The sequence below is a fragment of the Perissodus microlepis genome, chromosome 14 (assembly GCF_051167445.1).
Source record: "Perissodus microlepis isolate ML-2025 ecotype Zambia chromosome 14, ASM5116744v1, whole genome shotgun sequence".
Lineage (NCBI taxonomy): Eukaryota > Metazoa > Chordata > Actinopteri > Cichliformes > Cichlidae > Perissodus > Perissodus microlepis.
Window position 1 is genome coordinate 1,965,959 of NC_140474.1, and position 19,275 is coordinate 1,985,233.

Consider the following 19,275-nt stretch of genomic DNA (forward strand, 5'->3'; position numbering starts at 1 on the left):
GTGAATTACACTCCTTTAATGCCAATAATTCACATTTATTTAAATTTAACTTTAAGCCTGAAGCTTTTGAGAATGTAGTGAGTATTTGTTTTACCAGGGGAATCTGATGTTCATTTTTTAAGAAAAGAGTAGTGTCATCCGCAAGTTGACTAATTATTAAAAAATTATCCATAATCTCAATTCCGGCAACGCTGCTGTTTTTAATTAGAATTGCGAGCATCTCCACAACCATTATGAACAACAACGGAGAGCTTCCACACCCTTGCCTAATTCCTCTTTTGACGCTAAATCTTTTACCAGTACCATAGCCTAATGACACAGAGCTATTTATATCATTATACAGTATATCTATTATCTTCCTAAATTTATCCCCAAATCCAAATCGAGTTAGTGTTTCTAAAATAAAAGGATGTTCTACTGAATCGAAAGCTTTATAAAAGTCCAAGAAAAGAATAAAACTGTCATCACCAATTAGATCATTGTAGTCCAGTAAGTCTAAAACCAATCTGATATTATTATGAATGTTCCTGTCTTTCAAAAACCCTGATTGTGTCTCACTAATTATACTTGAAACCCCTTGTTTGAGCCTTGTTGCAACTGAGCTAGAGAAAATTTTATAATCTGTATTTAATAAAGTTATGGGCCTTAAGTTATCCAATTGTCGTTTATCTTTGTTTGGTTTAGGAATTAATGTAATTAATCCTTGTTTCATGCTAGACATCAATTCTCCCTTTTCAATACTGGCCAGTATAGCTTGAATAAAATTTCCCTTAAGTCTTCCCAAAAAAATTGGAAGAAATTAACTGTAAGCCCATCTGGACCAGGGGATTTATTAAGCGCCATTTTCTTAACAGATGCATCTACCTCTTCAATTCTAAAGTCAGATTCACAAAATTCCTTAAATGATTCATCAATTTTAGGGATCAGATTATCTATTTGATCAAAAAAGACATCACAATCTGCTTGGGAGAACTGTGAGGAGTATAAATTGGAATAGAATGTATAAGTTTCATTCTCCAAAATTTTAGGGTCGTCACATTCAATGCCATCAATTAACAGAGAAGATATAAAATTTCTTTTTTGTCTGCTCTTTTCTAAATTAAAAAAATATGAGGAATTTCTTTCCCCCTCCTCAATCCACTTGGCCCGTGAACGCACAAAAGCTCCTTCTGCTTTATTTAGGTAGAGCTGATCTAATTTAGTTTGCAACTCCATAAGTTTACTCCTTTCTTGGGTATTTAGATCATCTTTACTACAGCAATAAGTAATTTCTTGGAATAATTTACATTCATATTCTCTTTGCTTTTGACTTATGTTTTTACTGAATTGAATATTAAATTCTCTCATTTTGAATTTAATGAATTCCCATTTACTGATATATCCTACAATTAGATGATCAGCCATAATATCTTTTATAATTTTTTTGACTATGTTGCAGTAGTCTTCATTTTGTAAAAGTTTGGCATTGAACTTCCAATAAGTTCTTTTATTTGATTGTCTAATTCCCGATTCTAAGCACAGTTCAATAAAGCAATGATCAGAAAGAGGTGCATTTGACATCACAACTTTTACAGTGTGGTTAAGAATGATGTCACTTCCTAGCCAATAGTCTATTCTAGATTTACAAGCTCCATTTGGTTTAAACCAGGAAAACCTCTTAATTCCTGGATTTCTTACTCTCCAAATATCTGCTAAATTGTTATTTATCAAAAAATCTATAATTAGGTTATTTTTTTGTGGTCTACCTGTCCTTGAGGGCCATCTATCAGTCCATTCATCAGGAGTCATATTCCAATCACCACCCATTAAAATGTATTCTGTAGGGTATCGACCTTTAAGTTCAAAAATATTTAGAGTTATATCTTCTAACATAATTTTATTCTGACTTTCATTATTATATCCATAAACGTTGACTAAAATGAAAAACAAACTTTCAACTCTCATTACAGCAATCAACCAATGACCATTCAAGTCAGTCCGTTGTAGTACAAGATCCCCAGGAAAGTTATTGAATAAAATCGCTACACCCCCCGACCTCGTTGAGCCATGGCTAAACAGGATTTTGCTGCCCCATTGGTTTGACCAAAAAGATACATCACCATCAGATGAATGAGTCTCTTGTAGAAAAATACAGTTTGATTTTTTACCTTTGCAGTACAAAAATAAGGCTTTTCTTTTAACAGATTCTCTTAAACCCCTAACATTTAAAGAACCAAAACAAATGTTAACATTCAACATGAACTATAGACAGAATATCACTCACCACGTGAGAAAAAAGAAAAAAAAAGTACTAAATGCTGAGCTCCTCAGACCGCGAACAAGTTTCCACTATTTCAGTTTTTTGTCATTTTTAGTTCTCCTGTCTTTCCTCAACTTTGCGTCCATCAATGAAGGCATGTGGACCACGAAAGTAGGCTCGTTTACCCGCACGTCTTGCCTCCTCCACCAGAGGCCATAGGCGCTGTTGCCTCTTGTATGTCCTCCTGCGGCAACATCTCAGCGAAGCTGAAGCCTTCTTGCTTGCAGGTTGAAGAATCTTTGGTGCGCCTCCACAATTCTTCTTTAATTCGCCTTTGTGTGAATAGAATAATGATGTTTCTGTTTCTGCCATCAACTCGTTTCCCTAAGCGGTGGACAATATCAACGGCCTCTTCTAAGTTCAAGTCAGGGGCAATCTTCTGAAGCGTTTGCAAAACCTTCACTCTAATGTTTTCGTCTTTGTCTTCCTTCACCCCTTTCAGCTTTAGGCACCACCTCATTCGGTAGCGCTCTTGTTCTCTCACTCTTCTTTTCAAGTCTTTGTTTTCTTTAAGCAGCTGTTCATTCGCATTTGCCAGTTTAACAACTTTCAGTTTGCAATCAACTATCTCTGCAGCATTAAACTCTACAGCCTTAGCCAAGCTGGCAACCATAGCTGCACTTTGTCTGTTTTGTTCTTTGATATCCTCCAGTTGTGCTTCAAATTTCTTGTCAAGTCCCATAATGGCTTCAAAAATAGTTTTATTGGAGATATCATCTTCCTTCTCTGAAGATTTTGTTCTTTTCTCCTCTGGAGGTTGTTTTGATGGAGTTGGCGGCGCCGAGTCTGCTCCCCGTTCTCGCTTGTTTAAGCCCACGTTGGCAGCTTCAGTGCTAGCATAGCCATGGTCACTGACTTTAGCATGCGACGACGTCTTAACATTGGGGTTTGACGGCACAAATTGCAGCTTTGCATTCTTAATAACCTTTTGGGCATCCATAGTTATAGTTCGAGTGGAAAGAGAATAAAGTTACTTAGTAAATTTTGCGGTCTTTCGGAGCTCCTGAAAAAACACGACTGTTCAAGCCGCCATCTTGGTGCCTCCCCAGCTAGACCGAAATTAAAATTTAACATATTGTTAAAGTCACTAAAATGGCGCCTGAAGCCTGTGGTGACGTGAGCTCTGTGTCTGCTCTAGAAACTCTGAAATTCTGTAGATCTGAGCCGTACATTAAATACTCACATGAACCTGTACTTTGAATTCTGTATGAGCTGTATAAAATACAGCTATGCATAAGTGTTTTGAATGAATAATTAGATTAGATAACTCTAACTCTAATGATATAGAAATGAATAGAAATGTGACATGAGAAGGTGTGTCTTTGACTGTTCCTGTATAACTTATTTTCGGACTAGTTGACAAGTTATGCTCCGGTCATTTGATGTTTCCAAGATAGATGTTCTTTTGTAATATAGTTAATTTTTCTTTGTATATTTCATTTATCCACCATCATACATACAAGCTAAGAAGAGGTCGTTATACTAACAAGAGGTATCAACGCTGGGCCAAAGTTCAGCACATGGTTAAAGTTTGTAATCCAGCCAGGGTGTAAATATCACTCAGCAGCCAGAGCTGAAGCAGGCAGCATCAACACATAAATCTACTCTACCCGGCTTAAATCACAAGAGCACCTCTGACCAAAAAGCTGTAGATTTTTCTTGTTTGCACAAATTAATCCAGATTCACATTAATTGTGTTCACAGCTCCAACAAAATGAGGAAGAGGAGGGGGAGAAACACAATTAGGTTGAATTACAATTGGATGGAAGGCGAGGACAAGGAGAAGGAAGCTTTGGATGAGGAGGAAGAGAAGCAGCAGGAGCATCTTTAGGGATCTCTGTGATGTCATTGAGGTTTGTTTCATTAATATGGTCCTCTCACAAGGAAAGATGACTTGTTTTAGTTCACTTACTTCCTGTATTAAATAGTGATGTGCAAAACGTTGTGGAAAACCACAGAGCAGGCACGTATAGGGCATCTGCAGGTAAATGAACATCAAATCTCTAAGACAGACTGAAATCTGTATATTTATCACCCTTATGATAAAACCCATGTCAGCCATTGGTTTATGGACTTTGTATTTTGAAGCCTCAACATTTGCTTTATTGCTGTTGCTATGTTGGGACCATATTAGGATGAGGGATCAGAATCTGGAGTCATGCACACTATTGTTTCATTTAGTGTGTATCCATAAGATTCGTACAGCAGAACTGTAGAACTGTAATAGCAGGCTTGTACAAAGTGAGGCTTTGTGCACTCGTTTTACTTCTGTCACCCTGTTTTGATGCAGAATTCATTTGAAATCAGGCAAGAACTGGACTTATTTTTATAATGTGTTCTTGTGAATTGATTGTGTATCGCATATGTTTGATTTGACTTTCTGCAAGACAACAGTCGTCCGCTGGCCAAAAAAGTTTTCCAAATACCTCCACGTTTTCAAGCCTGGATTTAGAAAAGAATAGCAGAAAAAATCTGCACCTCCTGCTTCAGATGCAATTTGTGTTTCTGTGTTCAGAGGCAGCGGCGAGAGGGGAGACCTCGGCTCATCCAGCTGGAGAGCCTGACCAGGAGGAGTCGAACATTAACTCAGCTCTTCCAGGGCACCCTGCAGACTCGGCTGCTGGCATCGGCGAGGGATGACGTGAACGCCAAACTGCAGTCCATCACAGGTCAGCTGCAGGTATGCGAGTCAGACCTTCTGAGGAGGGTTTCACTTTTCTCTCTTCTTTATAATTGACTCTTTTCTCTCTCTTTCAGCTCCTTGTCTCAGAGTGGGAGGGATTTGAAGCACAAAGGGAGGAGCTTGTCGTTTGGTTGGCTGATATGGATGTCGCCTGAGTGAGGTTGACCAGCTGACAGGAAACACCAGTGAAAAACTGAAACAACTGCAGGTGTGGGCTTGTTTTGATATGACATCCTTGTTCACTTTTTCCCACCGAGGCTTCTAGACTTCTGATTGGCCAACATTTCCACACGGTTAGGAATATATCGCCACCTGTTGCTTTGGCATGTTCCTAGCAGCGTTTTCCTTCATTTCTGCGTTTACGTGTGGACGGGATTATTTTTTAAAACGAAAACGGAAAATCTCAGTGTTCAAAAATACCCGTGTACGTGTGGACGTAGCCTAAGTGATCTAGGTCAGCGGTCTCCAACCTTTTTTGCGCCACGGACCGGTTTATGCCCGACAATATTTTTCACGGACCAACCTTTAATGTGTCGCGGATAAATACAACAAAATAAAACTAGTACCGGTACCGAAAAAAAGAAGATTTATTCATAACGCACGTGAAAAGACCCAGGAAAACAGAGTTAACGATAAAAACGATAACAAAATAACGCTGAAAACCGATAAAAACCCTGAAAACTATACATTTCACACCTGAGCCTCAACTCTCGCGGCCCGGTACCAAACGACTCACGGACCGGTACCGGTCCGAGGCCCGGGGGTTGGGGACCGCTGATCTAGGTAGCTCTGTTTTCCAAGTTCAGTTAACGCTAGAAATGTGTTTTGGAGTTTGTACGTGCTTTGTCTCTAGGGGCCACGTATATATTTATATATAAACATATATAAATAAAACCATGTTTTGTTTTGTTTTTACATTAGTAATTCCTTTTGTACATAATTTTATATTGTTGTTAATAATAAATTAATTAAAGCAACAAAACAACCTGAAGAGCTGGTTGGGAGTAGTGATGTGCGATACCACTGATTTCCTTTCCGATCCGATACCAAGTAATATTCAGGGTGGTATCGACGATACCGATCCGATACCGATACTTTGTACAAAAACTTATTTTATTTATTGTATCTCAAATTATAGCATCATAATGATTACAGGACATCAGATTACTTATTATTATTATTTAATAATGCAGAGTTCATCATATAGAAATACAAAAAACTGAAGTTGTGCTATTTGAACACCTTGCCTGCCTGCAGCACTAAAGGACTCCGTGAGAGACGTCTGTCTCGCCCCAGCAGCACCTGTCCCTGTCCTCCTCTTCAGTTCGCCTCAACATACGCTCGTCATATTCTGTGATATGATTTACTCTGAGTTGTTTGACCATGTTAGTGATGTTGACACAACCATACATGCCAACCCTCCCGATTTTTCCGGGAGAACACCGAATTCTCCCGAATTTTTCCCAATTTTCCACCCGGACAACAAAATTGAAAAACCATATCACAGAATTTATAGCGCGGCCCAGCCAATTCCAGTTTCCAACAATGGCTACTACTACTGCAGCTGCTTAGTTTTAATATTACTCTTATTTCTCTTTCTGGGTCGCAAAAAAACTTTTAACATATTTTCAGGTGAGAATGTAGCTGTGTAAACTTCAAATATCTGAGCCGACCGACACATCGTTTTCAAACCCCCGCGGTCTTTCGCTGCTCGGGTTAAACATGATATATAAGTCACTTTGATAACTTAAAAATGTTATTGTTTGGCTTTTTCAGTGTTTTATTTGTTTGTGAGTAAATCGGTTTGGCTGAGATTAAAGTTATTAGATTAGATTGAATTAAATTTAACTTTATTAATCCCTCGGGTGGGTTCCTCCGGGGTTTTCACACAGCTGAATAAACGTCAAACAGAAAACCGATTAAACAGAAGTGTGAGACGGTCGAGAGTTTAGGTCAGTGCCCGCTTATATTTTAGATAGCAAGGAGCAGACGGCAGAGTTTCAGTCCACCGAGGGAGCTCGTGACGTACTACCCGGCTTTCTTTAGACCGCAAAGGCCGGGTCCTCAGGTGGAAGCAGCCTCTGAATTTGGACAACCCCCGCTGTTTCCGGGCCGGCCAATAATAACGGTGACATTTAACGTATTTTATCCGATAAATAAACCCTGTAAAATGTATTTATCACCCCCCCCAAACAGCCCTTTTGAATGTCTCCCTAGTACGGCCACAACACCTCAGTCTTGGAGCACTTTTTTGCCACATATATCGCAAACCACGTCTAAGCTCTTTGTGGAGTTAAAATACGTCCGCACATGACTCCAATTACACTCAGCCATTGTTGTGAGTGCGCACGCCAAGGGGCTGCGAGACATTTATACAGCCGTATTTCGCACATGACTATGAAAGGCGGAAGAGGAAGTAGTTCCTTTGAATGTAGACAATCCGAATGTTATAGTTTCTTTCCACTGTGTTCCTGTTAATGATAAACTACAAATTTACTCTAAATTACTAAAATATCGATATTTTAATGTGAGAATTGATTCTAGAACATAAATGATTGGTATCGGAGGAATCGATATTTCAGGATCGATCCACACATCACTAGTTGGGAGCCGAAAAATCCGGCTCCTTTTAGTGAGCCGAGCTTTAAAAAGAGCCGTAAATCCCATCACTAGCAGCATGGCCCTTTCTCAATTCTAAGTACGCAAGTACATACTCGCGTTCTCGGCGAGACCGGACTTGCCGAGAACGCGAGCGCGGCCTTGCAAATTGTACAATCCGGTCGTTAAGTCTGACGTCACTAGCCGTGTCTGGGCCTAAACTCCGCTGCAGGTCCATATATCAAACGATCACTATGGCATTACTGAGAGTTGAAAAACTGTCTAAAGTCTTTCATCTTTAATAAAATGATCAGCGTTCTGCTCTACCAGGTGTAACAATTGAGTTTAACATCCAGGCATCCATGAAAACGGAATTTATGACATTTAACGGAGTTAGAAGTTAGCAGGAAGTTAGCTCGCTAGCTTCTATCTAAATACAATATAGCATGTCCTGACTGCGGGGTTTTGGAAACAAATTCAAACGTACAGCTCTGTTATCACTTCCAACATAAATGAAGACAGAAAACTAAACAGCAGTGACGTTTGTAGGGTTACTGAAGTTTGGCTAGCTGGTATATAATGATGTGCTACGTGACCGCTAGCGACACAGCTATGTTAGCATAATATAAACAAGTTAACCTTTTTTCCACTCGATAAAAGTTAACGTGAGTGTTCTCGGTGGTCAGGAACAAATGTAATCGCAAGGCAGGATGCTGTAAAAGGACCAAACTTCAGCCAGGAGAACAACTGAGATAATCCATCCACAATACGAGGTTAGTCATTCATATACTGCTGCATGGGCTGGGCTGTAGTTACATCCTAAGGTTTTAAAAACTGAGCTTAAATAAATGATTAGCGGTAATAAAAGCCGAGGGAGGTCAGCAGTGATCACTGACTGTTTTAGGAGCTTTTTGAGATTAAATAGAAGAAAATACAAAACATTAAACATGTTAACAACACAAAAGCCATATTAAACACAGACTACTTTAGGCCCGGAAGTAGGATTCGTCACGTCATCACTTAACGACCGGATTGGATTACCAGCGTACTTGATGATGTCACACGTCTGGAGTTTTTACTGCCGTCCCCTCTTAATTTAACTGTGAGTAACATGTTATGAAGCTTAACTTTAATCACAGCCAAACCGATTTACTCAGGAACAAATAAAACACTGAAATAAACCAAACTTAACATTCAGAAGTTATCTAATTTACTTATATATCATGTTTAACCTCAGTAGCGAAATATCTATTAATAAAAATAGTGTACATGTATGCCTTAATAAAAACAAGCAAGTGAGATGTTAGAACGCTTTTATTTTAATTTTAGTGGACACTCAATACAATAGACAGCTGCTGGGGTTTGTTTAACCTGAGTAGCGAAAAGACCGCGGGGGGGTTGAAAACGATGAGCCAGGAGTCCGCTGTTCTCGCCGGCTTTAGTGATCCTTGACCTCGCTGTCTGCTATGGAGCTGGCGGGTCACAGACGTCTCCGAAAACATCTGAACACGTTTGGAAATATATGATATCTTAATAAATCGAGCAGATATTTGAAGTTTGCACAGCTACTTTCTCGCTTGAAAATAACTTAAAAGTGTATTTTGTGACCCAGAAATAGTAATATTTAAAAGTTTTTAGCCCCGCTCGTCCGCCATTGCCGCGTTTGAGTTTTGGACGAAATGCATTCTGGGATATTTAGCTGTACCAAGTCCACACAAGTCACCACCGATGCATGCTCGATAAAACGGGCGGAGCGAGAACACATCCGGGACTTTTTCGCGTTCTCGGCTTGATGCGTACTTTGAATTGGAACAGTACTTGGTCTCAGACTGATGACGTATCACGAGAACGCAAGTACGCACAACGTGGATTTTTTTTTGAAAAACTTCAAAAACAATTCATGTTTAATTTCATTTAAGTTTTTTTCTTTAAAAAAATGTTACAAAAACACACCTGCTGTCCTTTTTTCAGGTAGAGTGCTCTGATGTGGCAGATTGAATGAAGCAATTACTACTGTGAGTCACACTGTTAGTAATAGTTGTGACCATTTTTGTTCTTCCTTCCTGTTGTATTAGATTTAAACGTTGGTGTAAACAACTTTAACAACAGCTTCAAAAACATCTGTGTCACTGACACGTTGTTACAGGGACTTTATTTTCTTTTGAAACAGTGAACAATTAACGCTGATCATGTCTTGTTTACAGTTTAATTGGTGGGTCTGTGGGTGACATTTATTGTCACCTAGTTAATATTTGAAGAAACCCATAACTGCACTCTGTTTAAAAGCTGATTTCTATGTCATGTGAACTAGTCACATGAACTCCTGTTAACTTCATTTGTTGATGCTGAACTGCAGACGCGTACTTATATTGATACACTTTATTGGTATTCTTTCCACTATTGTCGAGCGGCTTTACATAATATTCTTTGTACTACTGTACATGTATGTGTGTCTTTACTTGTATAAAGTTGTGTGTGACCCTAGTTTGTCCTTGTGCTCATGTTGGTTGTGTCTTTTCTCCTTCTCGCCTTCTCTCAAGCTTACTTCTGCACCCTGATGCTCCTCAATCAGCTCTAATGGATCTTCTGGGTGAATGAGGCAAGTTGTGTAAAGCACTTTAAGTGTTTTTAGTAGAAGAGCACATGAAAGTTTACACAGCTGTGAGGTTGAGCTCTCCAACCACTTCCTAGAGAACATGACGGATACCATTAAAAAAGAATTTTCAGTGCCATGATTCGACTGTTACTGAGCCCCAAAAACAGAGCCAGATGGTGGGATTCGTGTTTTCAGTATTTGTTTTCAAAGTGCTGCTGGGAAGAGGGGGAGCTGGGTGGGCAGAAGCTATGAGCTATATCAGGTATCATATAAGATAGTACTCGTAGGTGAGAAGATGGAGAATGGCTGCTTGGATAACTGCTCTGCTTTGCCTTACTTGGCATGCACTGGGTGATGATGGCGAGGGTGGTTATCAGTGGGCTGGCCGGGTTTCAAACCAAGCGTGTGTGATTTTGGGGCTTTTTGGAGAGGCATGGCGCAGCTCATGAGTGTCCAACTCCAGGCCTCGAGGGCCGGTGTCCTGCAGGTTTGAGATGTGTCCCTGATCCAGCACAGCTGATTTAAATGGCTAAATGACCTCCTCAACATGTCTTGAAGTTCTCCAGAGGCCTGGTAATGAACTAATCATTTCATTCAGGTGTGTTGACCCAGGTTGAGATCTAAAACCTGCAGGACACCGGCCCTCGAGGCCTGGAGTTGGACACCCCTGGCGTAGCTGCAAGCAGAATGGCAAAAACCTGCTGATAACTGGAAATTCCTCGAGACGGGAGAGGTAAGATTTCCAGATGAGTTATATAGTAGCAGGTGTGTAGTTCTACAGAGAAGATGATATACAAAAGTTACTAAAGAGTAAACGCAGAGAAATGAAGACAAGAGACAGAGCCCATTTACTACCATGGCAGAAATACAAACTGCTGGAGATCTAGCACCACAGCTCCTAAATGCACAGCCTCTTGATTTCAAACTACCTGCAGATGTGAGTGGATGAGCTCAAGGAAGCAACTCCACACAGAGGTGGAGACCAGAACAAAGCTGCCTCAGACCGTCCGATCTGGCCCAGTCCCTGACTTTCACTCATTTAGAATTTATACATATCATGACTCAAAAGTCATGACAACTTACAGGAGGTGACACCATTAGTCAAGAAAAAGGAAAAGAAGCTTTGTTTTGAAATTAACAGAACTAAATAAAATGAGTGTAGAAGCTTGTTTCTGTTATCAATAAGTCCAAATTTGGGGTTATTAAATAAAAATTTCCAGTGAAATCTGCGAAATTGATGAAGTTAAAAAACAAGATGCAATATGCTTAATGGTCCATCTCAGGGGTCAGCAACCTTTAACACCCAAAGCGCCATTTGGACACGATTTCCACGCAAAAGAAAACACTGGGAGCCGCAAATACTTTCTGACATCTAAAATGAAGATAACAGTCTATATATTGTTTTTATACCTTTATGCTTTGTGTGAACAACTGAGGTGTGTTGCTTATGAAATCCATGAACTGCTATAGAGAAAATTACATTTTCTCTATATTTCTCTATCATGGCATAAATAAAATTTTTCTTTTATTTATGTAATTAACACATTTTGAACTCTTAAAGAAATATAACAAAAGGAAAGCTGAACTAAAATGATCCAGCAAACAAAACCTGTGGTGAGCCGCCACCCTTATATCGTCTTTGTGCTTTTGGAGCCTTGACCTGACTTTTAAAAAATAATTGGAAAAAAAGCTCTATGCTGCTAAAAATTGAAAAACAGATATTTGCAAAATTCTGCCTAAATATGTATTTTACCTGGTTAATGTGTGCGGCGGGGCGTGGTCTGCAGCGCCGCTGCAGGGGAGGCGGGCGCACCTGAGCGGCACCCGCAATCACGCCTCGCCGCCTTAACGTCTGTGCTCTCTATGCTGTTGTGGTGTTGTTGGTGTGTGTCGGGCTGTGAGCTGAAAAGCTACAGCCGGCTGTACAGCAACTGTGTGTGAAAAGTGGTCAATAAAGAGATGCTGAAAAGCGTGTTCATGGAAACATCGTCGAGTCTGCCGTGGTATGTTTACAATGGGACTTCTGCTCCTGAAGCTCTGCGCACAGCATCTGGAAATCGGGGCTGTACGAAGTCACTTTCATCTTTACGCAGGACTGTAAGCTGTCATCTGTCAGGCGCGAGCGGTGTTTGTTTTAACATAGTTCACGGTGGAGAACAGCTGCTGACATAATGTGGATCCGAAGATCCACAATTGGCCTACCTGGGGTTGAAAGTCTCGATAAATGCACGGCGTTTCAGCGGGTACGCCGGCTTCCGTGAGTGTGACGCTTATTTTGAGCGATCAAAAAATAATAGAATATAATTTTATGTTTGTATTTCAATATCACAATAATCTTCCAATTTAGAACTACAAGTTAACAAAGAACTAACATAAATAAAATACACTTCAGCCAATTACTTAAAAAAACCAAATTTATTTTCCCAAACCACGCGGAGCCGCACTAAAAGGACTAAAGAGCCGCATGCGGCTCCGGAGCCGCAGGTTGCCGACCCCTGGTCTATCTGGTGTCCCAACTACAATCACATGGTTAAACCTGAAGTTACCTCACTAAACCTCAAAGCCTGCATCACAGTGAAGGCTTCTCATATCACAGCACATGCAACATGGACTTTACTTTCTTTACTTTTGGGAGTTTAAATGTTCATTTTTCAAAATTTAAATCCTCTGGCCGTAGTGTTATCACGCTTGTTTAATATACTCTGACAATTAAGAATACCAAAAGACATGAAAAATATTTTCTTACAATTTTATTCTTGTTGTTTTAAAAATCTCTAAATTTCCAGTGGAGACAATTTAGAGAATTTTTATGTTTTACAAGAAATTTAATTCAGTCCAAATGAGTTCCAATTCACAATAACAGTGCTTAACAAAGTTAGTGGAACATCACCTAATGTAAGAATTTAAGAAATTTGGGGTGTTCTTATTTCTATGACAGGTGATGTAATAAATTTGTTAAGCACTGTATATGTAGAGTAAAAACCCTACAATATAAGAGAAGAAAAACCCCAACAATCAGATGATCCCCTCTGAGCAAGCACTTGGCAACAGTGGAGAGGAAAAACTCCCTTTTAACAGGAAGAAACCTCTGGCAGAGCCAGGCTCAGGGAGGGGCAAGCCCTCTGCCACGGCTGGTTGGGGGTGAGGTGAATCAGACTGCAAACATCTTAATCAGACATGTCTTACCTGGTAGGATGGACGTTCGCTGGAGAAAAAAATGGGTTAAATTGACAATTTCTTTCAAACACAATTATTTAAATATGTGTTGCAGTCTGATTCACTTTCACATTTTTCCTCTCTTTTCTTTTATAGATGGAGTTCATGGGAAGCTAGTTATGCCAGCTTTCCATGAACTCGGAACTTGTACAGACAGGAATACTCACGATTGCCCCAGTTGTCCAACACATGCAGCGTAATGGAGCGGATGACGTCTACTTTGTCGTCCTGAGAGACAAAACAAAAGCAAGATGGGTTAGTTGCATAATAGTTTTCTTGACTCTTGAAAGGATGGTAAATTTAGGAATACTGTGATTATTATGAGGGAGGATATACAGATAGCAAGGGGAGCTAACCTCTAAGTACTCTGGATAGAAAAGTCTATGTGCATGTGTCTAATGGCACAGTGTACTCACGGGTATCCTGAATGTTTGGAGTGGATCTCCATTTTCATCATAGACGAATGTTCCCAGGTGGACACCACTGTCGTCTAATGCTCTCTTTCCCTGAAAAGACAGAAATAAATACAGATAAAGTTGTTCTCTATATACACATATGTAAAATGCAACAGCTGAACAGTGGTGCAGTGGAAATCTGTGACTTACAAACACTGAAAACATCCTGGGAGCACTGGAGACCTTTCCAGATGGTGACACAGTCTTAGAAATGTGACCCAGTGTCACATGGCTGATGGCGATGCTGTGTGGCAGCTTAATTGTTAAATGTCCCTGGGAGCCCGCAAAACTCCAACACACTCCTGGGACCATGGGTGCTCCACCCTACAGAGAAAAAGAAACAAAAACAGAGTTCAGTTTGGACCGCTAGTGTTTGACTATTAAATCATGCAGATGTGTGAGATAGTATCTTGTTTTTTTGTGAAAGTAGATTATACCTGAATAACGACTCTTGGGCTTACACAGGGTGGTTTTGCGGGTATCAATGTAAGCCCCCACAGCTTCAATCCAGCCTGTTCTGAAAGGTAGGATGCTGAAGACTGTTCTTTAACAATCTTTGCTCCTGTAGATAAAAACACAGGGTGAGAAAGGAATCGCAAAACAACAACAAAGAAATTCTGATCCGATTTCATGTCTTACCCAGTTCCTCCAGAGCAAAGTTGGGCATCCTGTCCCCAACTGGAAGAAGGAAGTCAATTCTTTTTCGTAAGTCTATTAACTCCCTTTGCAGCTCTTGTAGCTGCCTTTCCACCTGTTCTTGTCCATTCAGTGAGTACTGCAATTGAGAAGAACCATTCATGTTAAGATAGATAGATAGATAGATAGATAGATAGATAGATAGATAGATAGATATAAAATAATAATAATAAACTGTCATTGTCTGATTAATTTTCAGGGAATATATTATGAGCTTCATATGTTTTTCATACCTCACTCATGAACGGGGTGGAAAAGTCCATTTTCAGCCCTCCAATACTGAAAATCAATCCTGGTGGATGAAGAGAAACAGAATAAGAAGAGAAGCTTAATCCAGAAGAAAAGCACATAGTACTAGAAAGACTGTAATTGTTTGTGGAAGGAGATCATTTACCAAAACACAAGGCCAGCATGAGGACCAAAAGTCCCAATGCCTTGATGGCTCTAAAGAGACCTCTGCTGCTGCCACTACTGTAGTCAACAAAACCATCGTTATTGTAGTCCACAGTGTCACAGTCAACAGTGTTGTATTCAACTGTGTCTCGGTCAGTATTGTCAGGGACTGGACGGGGACGTCGCCTTTTGAAAACTCTGCACAGAAAAAACAAAATCATGGAAGAAAAAATGTACATGGAAGAACAAATGGATTATGATTACAACACATGCATCTATGTCAGTGGATGACAACAAAGAACATGTAGACCAGCACTAACCTGTGTAAAGTCTCCTTGTAGGAGATTAAGGGCTCTCCTTGGCTGCCGTAATAGCCGTTAGACTGAAGTCTTTGGCTTCTTCTCAACATGGCTGTAAAATGAAAGGGAAACATGGGGTTAAGTGAGTCTCTGACACAAAGCTTATCAGACTTAACTATGATTTGAGCATGTTTCCATCAGAAGCAACTCTGTACAAATCAGTGCAAATTCTCTTATATATAAACTTCACGGTGCCAGCTTGTTCTTTTTAATGAACAGAATAATATTTGAATCACACCCATTTATGAAATCCGCTCTTAATAAAGAACTTTATTTTCCCAGTGTCTTCAAAAACATAGCCTCATATTGTTATGATTCATATCATAGCAACAGATCACAACATTTTCTTGCAAAAAAATCTCTTTCACATGTCAGTTTGTTTGTTCACAATGTAGTTTTTAAAATTCAGAAAAAGAGGAAATCACCACAGCGGTAAAGAAAAGCTCAAAGCAACTAAATGAATTTGGCCCAAAATCCTGTCAAAAGGTTTTAAGAATTAAAAACTCTTTGTTTTTATAGTTAATATACAAAAGGAAACAATTTTGATCAGACAAGCTGCGTCTAACAGGTAAGCAGTAAAATCACCTTTACAGTAGAATGCACTAAAAAGTGCTTTTCTGACATAATCAACTGGATATCATTTTTTAAATGTTCAGATTTGAAACATATTAAATGTAAGATGTGAAGCTAAAACATACTCTGTTTTTGTACTTGTTGATTTTTAGTCTAAAGAGCACTTACCTTCACTTAAAACGAAAGTTGAAGAAACTGAATCAGTAAGTGCGCTTTTCCGTAAATTTGGACGTTTAGCACTTCTCACTGAACTCATCTGAACCAGAAAACTTAGGTGCAGGAGAAAAATTTCAAACCGCAGCTTTTTCAGGGACGTTACAAACGGATACACGCACAAATCGAATATGACGCACGCGCGTTCCATAAGAGCAGCGCTTCGTGTGCGCACGCGCAAAGGTGTGAGTGTAGTTCTGTTTTTTTTTTAAATGAAATTTGCTCTTAATTAAATACCTTTCCTTCTCAGTGCCTTTATAAACACCGCATCATATTGTCAACATTCATATAGCACAACACAGGCGCTCACGAGCCCATGTGCAAAGGTGTGTTGCAGTGAATGAAGAAAACTTTTCCATATTCACTGTCACTAATTTGTTTGATTTTGCTGTGAGAAAATTGTGACGTATATGAGAATGAGGCAAGACCACGGTCATTTAAATACGGTATTAAAGTGTAATGAAACCGTTTCTCAGAGGGAAAGTGTGATTTTAGGACACTCGAGCCAAACATTAGCGGGCATCATTCTAGCTTATAATCAACAGCGGATCCAATGCGGATCCGGGTCGGATGAGCTGGGAAGCGACCGATCCGAATCGATCCAAAGGTTGCCGGTTCGAGCCCCGGCTCCGACAGTCTCGGTCGTTGTGTCTTTGGGCAAGACACTTCACCTACCACGTACTGGTGATGGCCAGAGGGGCCGATGGCGCGATATGGCAGCCTCGCCTCTGTCAGTCTGCCCCAGGGCAGCTGTGGCTACAACTGTAGCTGCCTCCACCAGTGTGTGAATGTGAGAGTGAATGAATAGTGGAATTGTAAAGTGCTTTGAGGGTCTTGAATAGCGCTATATAAATGCAATCCATTATTATTATTTAAACCAACTGTCAACTGGTATTTTGTAAATATAACAATAAACGCGAATTCACTGTGTGATTGTGTAACTTTATTAGCAGGGTCCTCCTGAAATGCACCAACAACATTGAGAGTAACATCCTCCTCTCTGCTTCTTGATGCTCTCCGGTCGCTATGGTAACGCGTAAATAGTTCTTTCAAAATAAGACGCACGGCTACAACACGGGAAAAGACCCAGGGAACCCGACTTAACGATTAAAAACCCTGAAAACCATACACTTCACACCCGAGCCTCAACTCTCGCGGCCCGGTACCAAACGGACCCGGGTGTTGGGGACCGCTGCCGTGCAGAAGACACGGCACTAGATTGATTGACAATGGTCTACAGCAATCAGAACGCACAAAACAATTTGCTGTTAAAAAAAAAATAAATCAGCGAAACAGCGAGTCCGTGAAAGGTGAACCGCGTTATAGCGAGGGACCACTGTACAATAATTTCCAGTAGCACTGCTGATATATGAAATGGTGAGTTTTGAGGTTGTCTTCAAACAAGTGCATTGTACTAGAAAAGGGTGTTTGGAGGATTAAAAATGTAAAAAGTAATGACTATTTTATATTTGTGAAAAAACTTTATGCAGAAAAAGTAGCAAAGAAACAAAAACATAACACACGGACAGTTTTGGCCACGAAAAAGCTGGAGGGATGGTGATTTTTTTTTTAATAAACCCAGATTGTTTAAAAAAACAATTAGAATCAAATTTATTCATCAGCAGCATCAATAGTAACAAAAATACAATTTAGTTTTCGCTGTTTTTTTTTTGTTTTTTTTGTTTTTTTTATTAGTAATATAAACATACAAACAAAATGCACCATATATTACAGATTCAGAGAATAGACATTTCTTACATATTAGCAACTTTCATACATAGTGAAAATAAAAAATAAAAAATAATATAAAGATGGGGTCACATAATTTGACAGATTATTAACTCACTAAATCAAAATCTTCCATAAAGGAAACAAAAAAAGCAGCCTTTTTCTTTTTAACTAAAGTCAAAGATTTAACCAACAGGTTTAAGTCGTTTTTCCAGTAAGCTAGTGTTGGTTTAGTTTTAAAAAAGCGACATTTATGTATAAAATGCTTGCACAAGATTAATAACACATTAACACCATAATTAGCTTTCTTTTCTTTCAAAAACACTCCAAACATTATCATATTTAAGGTAAATGGGGTCATTTGAATCCCACTGGAATAAAGCCAGGTATGAAAATCCAACCAAAATATTTGTATAAAATTGCACAAAAAGAATAGATGGTCCAAATCCTCCTCTTCTGTTTCACAAAATACACAATTACCCGTTTCTATTTTGAATCTATCACTAAGGAGTCTATTTGTCGGGTAAATTTTATTCAAGATTTTAAATTGGACTTCTTTCCCTTTAGGAGGGATAGGGAAGGTGATATAATCAGTTCTTATTTTTTCAATTTCTTCCCTTTGGAAATCTTTTAATATGTAATTACGTCTAAGTAAATTTGGAGAATAAAGACTCCTTAATGAAGATCTAAGAAACTTATTATTGCATTTAACATCACAAAATCGAATACCATCTATATATAATTGCCTTAACTTGGGGGAGATGTCAGAATATATTATATCATTTACAACTATGTTTTTAAGTGACAATGGAATGGATTTTATAACCCGATTAAATTTACTTTTAGAACATTGGATATTAAACTTTTGGCAAAAATCTTGATGTCCTAGAACATGTCCTTCCTCATCTACAAAATGGGCAATTGCCCAAACACCTTTTGAGAACCAATCTTGAATAAAAATAGATTTCCTGTTCATCAGTATATATCTATTGTTCCAAATTGGGCTATTATGTGGAGTGAAATTATGTTTAAATAACATTTTCCAATAAAGAAGGACCTGTTTATGGAATTCAGAGAGTTTAACAGGTAGCTTAGTAATTTCAAAGTCACACTTTAGGAGAAAGTCGATACCCCCCAGTGTGTTAAAGACCTTACTTGGTATAAAAAACCAAATGGAGTGTGGATTATTTAGGAAGGATTTTAACCATTTAAGTTTCAAAACACCATTCATTATATCAAAATCAATTGCGTTTCCACCGCCTTCAATGTATGGTTTAACCAAATCATCTTTAGATATATAATGGCACTTATTCCTCCAAATAAAATTAAAATTCAAGCTATTAATTGTTTTAATAACTTTATTCGATATTGATAAAGAGTAAGCTGGATATATAAATCTAGATAAACTATCCATTTTGGTTAATAATATTCTTCCAAAAATTGTGATGTCTCTTTGTAACCACTTA

The 19,275-nt window shown here is 39.0% G+C and overlaps 1 protein-coding gene across 1 annotated transcript; it reads right to left on the reverse strand.

Annotated features, from left to right (window-relative positions):
• Nucleotides 1-6,138: 6,138 nt before the first annotated feature.
• On the reverse strand, nt 6,139-17,554 carry LOC146372837 (sperm-associated antigen 4 protein-like). Its single transcript, XM_084951266.1, has 9 exons — nt 16,037-17,554; nt 15,257-15,347; nt 14,938-15,134; nt 14,777-14,835; nt 14,487-14,622; nt 14,285-14,409; nt 13,998-14,171; nt 13,809-13,898; nt 6,139-13,620 (listed from the first exon to the last, which is right to left on the reverse strand). The coding sequence occupies exons 1-9, from the start codon at nt 16,230-16,232 to the stop codon at nt 13,510-13,512; spliced, it is 1,179 nt and encodes a 392-aa protein (XP_084807392.1). The 5' UTR covers nt 16,233-17,554; the 3' UTR covers nt 6,139-13,509.
• Nucleotides 17,555-19,275: the final 1,721 nt, after the last annotated feature.

Bases quoted from the DNA above. Each gene is read 5' to 3' on its own strand.
- LOC146372837 (XM_084951266.1), bottom strand. From the start codon at position 16,232: ATGGAACGCGCGTGCGTCATATTCGATTTGTGCGTGTATCCGTTTGTA. The intron at 14,410-14,486 runs GTAAGACATGAA...TTTTATCTACAG, and splicing joins CTTTGCTCTGGAGGAACTGG to GAGCAAAGATTGTTAAAGAA. The intron at 13,621-13,808 runs GTGAGTACACTG...TTTGTCTCTCAG, and splicing joins TCCAAACATTCAGGATACCC to GACGACAAAGTAGACGTCAT.